This window comes from Cyprinodon tularosa, unplaced genomic scaffold (genome assembly GCF_016077235.1).
Source record: "Cyprinodon tularosa strain WSP-4 unplaced genomic scaffold, ASM1607723v1 ctg248, whole genome shotgun sequence".
Taxonomy (NCBI): domain Eukaryota; kingdom Metazoa; phylum Chordata; class Actinopteri; order Cyprinodontiformes; family Cyprinodontidae; genus Cyprinodon; species Cyprinodon tularosa.
The window spans coordinates 483250-489817 of record NW_024038921.1 but is presented as its reverse complement, the minus strand read 5'-3'; the positions used below and the strand labels follow the sequence as shown (position 1 = coordinate 489817).

General features: G+C 42.4%; 1 protein-coding gene across 1 annotated transcript; it reads left to right on the top strand.

Annotated features, from left to right (window-relative positions):
* The first annotated feature begins 4153 nt into the window (after positions 1-4153).
* LOC119785414 (E3 ubiquitin-protein ligase DTX3L-like) lies at positions 4154-5697 on the top strand. Its single transcript, XM_038288091.1, has 3 exons — positions 4154-4924; positions 5033-5250; positions 5340-5697. The coding sequence occupies exons 1-3, from the start codon at positions 4154-4156 to the stop codon at positions 5407-5409; spliced, it is 1059 nt and encodes a 352-aa protein (XP_038144019.1). The 3' UTR covers positions 5410-5697.
* Positions 5698-6568: the final 871 nt, after the last annotated feature.

Genomic DNA, 6568 nt, shown 5'->3' with positions numbered 1-6568 from the left:
CGTTAAGGCTGAAAAATGTGAATTTCACCAATCCTCTGTTACATTTCTAGGGTTTGTGCTCGAGGGCGGGCAGGTGAAGCCATCCGAAGACAAAATAAAGGCAGTTCTGGACTGGCCGACACCTGAAAACCGTAAGCAGCTTCAAAGGTTCCTGGGGTTTGCAAATTTCTACAGACGCTTCATCAGAAATTATAGTCAAACAGCTCTACCCCTCACAGCCCTGACTTCTGTGAAGAAGACATTTCAATGGACACCAGAAGCTGAAACCGCATTTAACAAGCTTAAGACTCTGTTTTCCAGCGCACCCATCCTGATCCAGCCTGACCCCTCTAAGCAGTTCATCTTAGAGGTGGACGCATCTGACTCCGGTGTAGGAGCTGTATTATCGCAAAAATCAGATTCAGACCAGAAAACTCACCCCTGTGCATTCTTTTCACACAGACTCTCTCCGGTAGAACAAAATTATGATGTCGGAGACAGAGAACTACTTGCCATTAAACTCGCCTTGGAAGAATGGAGACATTGGCTCGAGGGCCCCAAGCATCCGGTATTGGTTTGGACAGACCACAAAAACCTGGCTTACCTTCAATCAGCAAAAAGATCCAACCCACGCCACTCTAGATGGTCTCTGTTCTTTTCTCGCTTCAATCTCATCTTCTCTTACAGACCCGGTTCCAAAAACATCAAGCCTGACTCTCTCTTTCGTCTGTACTCCTCTGATCAACCTGAGACACCCGAGCCTGTTCTTCCTGCCTCATGCACGGTTGGAGCCGTTTCCTGGGAGATCACTGATCTCATCAATTTAGCCCTGGCCTCGAACCTGACCCAGGTAACGGACCTCCAAACAAAACCTATGTTCCATCTTCTGTTAGATCCCGTCTCATCCAGTGGATGCACGCAGCCAAGTTCTCAGCCCATCCCGGTGTGAGCAGAACTATCGCACTCATTACAAGACGCTTTTGGTGGCCGTCCCTTCACAAGGACGTGAAGGAGTACGTGCTGGCTTGTCCAATCTGTGCCAGAAACAAAACCACTCACCCACCACCTTTTGGGCTCCTGCGTCCTCTACCTGTTCCAACCCGTCCATGGTCCCACATCGCTATCGATTTTGTTACCGGTCTTCCAGTCTCCAGAGGTATGTCCACTATCCTAACCATTGTTGACCGTTTCTCCAAGGCCTGTCATCTAATTCCACCTCAGGAAATTACCCACTGCATTCCAGACCGCCCAACTCCTCGTGAAACATGTCTTCCGTCTTCACTGCATACCCCAAGAGATTCTCTCAGATCGTGGTCCCCAGTTCATCTCGCTGGTCTGGAAAGCTTTTTGTTCTGCTCTCAATTGCAAGATCTCCCTCACCTCCGGTTACCATCCACAGACCAATGGGCAGACGGAGAGAATGAATTAACAGCTTGAGTCCACTCTCCGCTGCCTAACCTCTAATAACCCGACTGACTGGAGTCAGCTTCTCTCCTGGATAGAATACGCTCACAACTCACAGAAATCCGCTGCAACTGGTCTGTCCCCATTTCAGGTCTCAATAGGATATCAACCTCCACTTTTCCCCGCAGACGACAGAGAGATAACGGTCAGGTCCGTCCATCATCACATCCGCCGCTGTCACCGCATCTGGAACAACACCATCACCACTCTCAACCGCACCTCCGCCACAACCAAGAAATTTGCCGACTCCAAGCGACGCCCTGCTCCCGACTATACCCTAGGACAAGAGGTATGGTTGTCAACCCGGACATCCCTCTTAAAGCCATGTCCAAGAAACTCTTGTCACGATTCATCGGTCCGTATAAAATAGCCCAAGTCATAAATCCCTCCACTGTCCGCCTGCACCTGCCACCTGCTCTACGCATCCACCTAACCTTCCACGTTTCACAGATCAAACCAGTCATCACCAGCTCTTTGTGCCCACCTTCCGACTCCCCTCCACCCGCCCTGGACATTGACGGCCATCCGGCCTTCACAGTCTGCCGGATCGTGGACTCCCGTCGGCGAGGTCGCGGTTGGCAGTACCTCGTCGACTGGGAGGGCTACGGTCTGGAGGACCGCACCTGGGTTCCTGGTTCTTTTGTCCTCGATCCATACCTCATCGAGGTGTATGAGAAGTCCCTCCCGTCCACTTCCTCTGGACCGCCAAGAGGCGGTCGTTGCGGGGGGGTACTGTTGGGATCTGGAGATCTACCACCTGTCTCCAGCAGAGAGCGCCGTGGGTCTCCTGGGCTGGAGCCCTCAGCACACCTGAGGATCATCAGCCCATCAGGAGACCTTCTACATAAGCAGCAGTCAGACCTTCCTTCAACGCCGCAGTGTTGACCAAGTTTGGTTAGCGAAACCTGAGCCTCTGTTGATCTAGAGAATCTTAGTAGACTCTTGAGAGAAACTAGATTCTAACCTGCCTCTGTCTTCTTTGCTCACAGAAAACCCGACTGAAGTCTGAAACTCTGGATGAGCTTTGCCTGGAAACCTGCCTGCCTGCCCAAGGAAGCCAAACCTGAAGATATCAGTCTGGATCCCTCCACCAGCTCTCAAGGAAGAGCTAGGAAACCAAGCCAAGGTCTGAAACTCACAAACCAGAAGCTAGACGCCGCTGCTGCTGCTGAGCTCCCTGCTGAGTCTACAGTCTCTGGACCCAACCGGTTCCCCCTCTCAAAGGGATCTGCCAGAACCTCATCAAGGTACATTCTGAATAAAAACACTCGACAAACCATCAAAGCTGCCTGGCTAATCAAACTATCCATCTCTGCAGATATCAGTGATTCCAGTCCCGGACCTGTACCAGAACCAGTTCATATTACTCTGTGTGTGTTTCCTCAATAAACTCTGTTAAACTTTTACTCAGTTTCGTGTGGTGTTCTGCATGTGGGTTAAGTCTCTTAAGCCCATCATGACAATAACTTACATTAAATTAAATTTCATGGGGATGCTCCTGTAAACAAAACACTTAAAGATTCTCAATTATACAAAGATGTTTTTACTAAGAGGTCGACTCCAAAAACAAATACATTGGTCTGAATCAGTGATGTCATTTAGAGTGAAGGAAAGTTATTCCAATGAAACACAAAGGTTTTCTAGAATAAACCTAAACAAATGAAGGAGTATACATATTTGTGCATGGCATTGTAGAGTTTTCAATGTTTTGGGAAATTATTAATCTTTTTTTTTTTTTTCAGTTTAAGATGATTTCTCCAAAGCAGCAAAATGAGGTACTTCTAACTCTCCCTTTAAAGTGGAGTGAATCCAAGAAATCTCAAATTCACCTGGAGCTTTCTCTTCAGTCTTGGTTCAACAAAAATAGAATTAAGGTTGACTGCTCAGTTGAAGATATCCTGGCAGATGGGAGTGCTGTGATAAAAATTCAACCTCTTGCAGGTGTGTTAAAACCAAAGAATGTCATTTTCCAAAACATCTGATAATCCAGTATCCTCATAGCAACAACAAAACTGTAAACAACATGAGCTGCATTAGTTTTATTTTGTATGTTTTACTCCTTTTAAGCCGTGGCTCAGCTCTGGAAACTGAGAGGTCAAACTTTAATCATGAAAGATGAGAGAAAAGTCACCATTCTTTCACTCAATCTGGGGGCACCAAATATTGATGAACAAACTGAAGATGGTGATTTAGTGAATACTGCTCCATCAGCTGCTTTAAAAAGCCCAGGACCTTCAGTGTCACAGCTGCCATTGGTATGTACTGAAACACAGCTACATTTAAAATTAATTATGTATTTTGCATAGCTAGTAACCTACTTCACTATTCTATAAAGGAGAAGATGCAGATTGAAGAACCAACAGACCAAGTTAATGAAGCAGGAAACACCCCTGCAGACAGTAAAAATAAACCTGTGGAAATTGTTGTCCCACTGGCTCATTACTGGTATGTGAGCCAGATCTACAAAGATGAAATCAGACGCATAAAGAAAGAAACTAAAGTTAACATAATGCCAAATGTCACTGTGACATTTAACACTGAACATGAAGGTGGAAATCCAAGTGAGGCTCTCAATAGGTTTGCAGATATTGTCCAAAAGTGTTTGTCTGATTCCTCTTCCTCAGTTATTCCTCTGAAGTTTGTAGATCCTGATCAGTGGGGTGATGCACTGAAAGTTATTAATAACAATGACAGCAAGCTTTTAGTCACTATGTCCTCTGAGGTAATGACTGTCTGTGGGCCACAGCATTTTCAGAATGTTCTCAGTTCAACCTTGAATGCAACACAGAAATTCAACTCTCCTTATGAAGAATTTGAAAAGCCATCTAGGTCTCAAAACTTCAATGAATATCTCGCCGATGCAGGACTAACCACAGCTAAGAACTCATCTGAAAGGTTGATTTCTTCTTATGGTAACCAACTTGCAAAGATCACAGCTAAGTTCAATGTGGAATCCACCATCAGTGGGAGCAAAGTTAATGTCAACGCTTTCTACAAGAGACCTGGAGGAAACCCAGCCATGAAGAGCCATGCTAACAGACCTCTGCTATGTCTGAACGAAAAGATGATGACGTCACACATAGACCATCCTTCACCTTACGGTGCCACTGGGCTCAGTGGTTCTGAAGAGGCTTCCAGCAGAGCTAGACTGAACAGTCATACAACACAGAACAGCGAAGAATCAGCTAGAGGGGGCGCAACCAATGACAACAAAGATGACCAATGCCCTATATGTATGTCTGTATTTACTAATAAGCAACAGCTGAAGTGTAAGCATGCATTCTGTCTAGAGTGCCTGCAAAGTGCAATGAAGAACATTGGACCAATCTGTCTTATATGCAAAGATGTGTTTGGTGAGATGAAGGGAAACCAACCTGATGGAACAATGAGATGGATAAAACATAACTATGGAGACCTCCCTGGATTCCCAGGCTGTGGCCACATACAGATCACCTACAATATTCCAGATGGAAAACAAAAGGTAAATGTCTTTCATGTTTTAATACATAAACACAAAAAAAAATGCAATTTTTTTACTCAGTTCTAAGCTGCCTGCAAGTGAGCAGTTTTTTTCCATTTTGCTTTGTAGGACATTCACCCCAACCCTGGAGAACGATATTGGGGAACCACTAGAACAGCATATCTTCCAAACAACAAAGAGGGGAATGAAGTTTTGCGCCTGTTGAAAAAAGCTTTTGACCAGAAGCTGATTTTCACCGTTGGAGCTTCTAGGACAACTGGGGCGAAGAACGCAGTGACCTGGAATGATATCCATCACAAGACATCCATGATAGGAGGACCAGAGTGGTATGGTTATCTGGTTTGATCTCAGTGTATCCCTGTGGCCGAGTGTTCAGTTTCACGCATTAATCCATTTACTTTTTATGTTTTCACAGTTATGGATATCCTGATGAGACCTACCTGAGCAGAGTGAAAGAGGAGCTGAAAGCTAAAGGCATCGAGTGAAATCTTTATTCTATATTAAGTGAATAAATCTTAAATTTATGAATATCTTCACAAAATCTCACCAAAAATGAATTTACACTTTGTTCTCATAAAAGAAAAACCTTTGTAGTAGATCTTAATGATTAGTTTCAAGTTCCCTGGAAGCTGTATCACATATCTTCTTAAATGCAGCTAAATGAATTACAGAAATTTGAAAGAATTTGTTGAGTTTTTTTCTTGATTAACTTTTCTTTAAATATACTCTATAAACCTTGGGTGTAATTTACAATAAACTGTGATAAAATGTCATTTAAGGAGATTCGATGTGAATTTTTTTTTTAAATAACTAATTACATTACATAAAAAAATTACTAAATTTATCCATTGAAGATACTTCCCTTTTGCAGTCCCTGCTAGGTCGACGACTTTAAAACAGAATTGAAGATTGAATTAAAATATTTGTTAAATTAGAAAATAATGAAGAAATAGTTAGAGAAGCAAAACTTATAAACCACAAGATGTTTACACATAAGTCGCTCAATCTATGTATAAAACAGAATTGAAGATTGAATTAAAATATTTGTTAAATTAGAAAATAATGAAGAAATAGTTAGAGAAGCAAAACCTATAAACCACAAGATGTTTACACATAAGTCGCTCAATCTATGTATTGATAAGTTACCATAGTTTCTTAGTTAATACAGTGAAATGATGTTATAACTTACTGATTCTACTCTGCTTAGAGATACTCTGATTAGTCTATTTAGGGTAGTAAAGTCCTTTCTGTTCAAAATAATAGTCCAACATCACCAAGTAGATCACTTTATTTGGGGGAAATTATATTTCTCAGTGGAAAACAACTAATTGACTGAGATGTAAAGTAGAAAAATAGAAGACCAACAGTCATGATATGCAAGGCAATGATTCTGTGTAATCTAATCTTTTTTCTTAAATTGTGAGTTGAAAATAGCAGTACAGCGATATATATTATCTCAGACCTCACCTTGTTTTCATGTACCAAAGCCACACATCTCTTCTCTGGTTATGGTATATATTTTTATGATTTAAAATGCTTTAAGACAGATTTAGACTTAGACAGATTTATTTTGTCATTTTGTATACACAAGTGTAAACAAAACAAAAATTTAGTTTAGAACAGCTCTCTAGACAATTTCATTTT

What these genes read in the sequence shown, in the direction of transcription:
- LOC119785414 (XM_038288091.1), top strand. Translation starts at nt 4,154, where the DNA reads ATGTCCTCTGAGGTAATGACTGTCTGTGGGCCACAGCATTTTCAGAAT. An exon ending in TTCCAGATGGAAAACAAAAG is followed by an intron (nt 4,925 to 5,032) that starts GTAAATGTCTTT and finishes TTTGCTTTGTAG; the next exon opens with GACATTCACCCCAACCCTGG. An exon ending in ATGATAGGAGGACCAGAGTG is followed by an intron (nt 5,251 to 5,339) that starts GTATGGTTATCT and finishes ATGTTTTCACAG; the next exon opens with TTATGGATATCCTGATGAGA.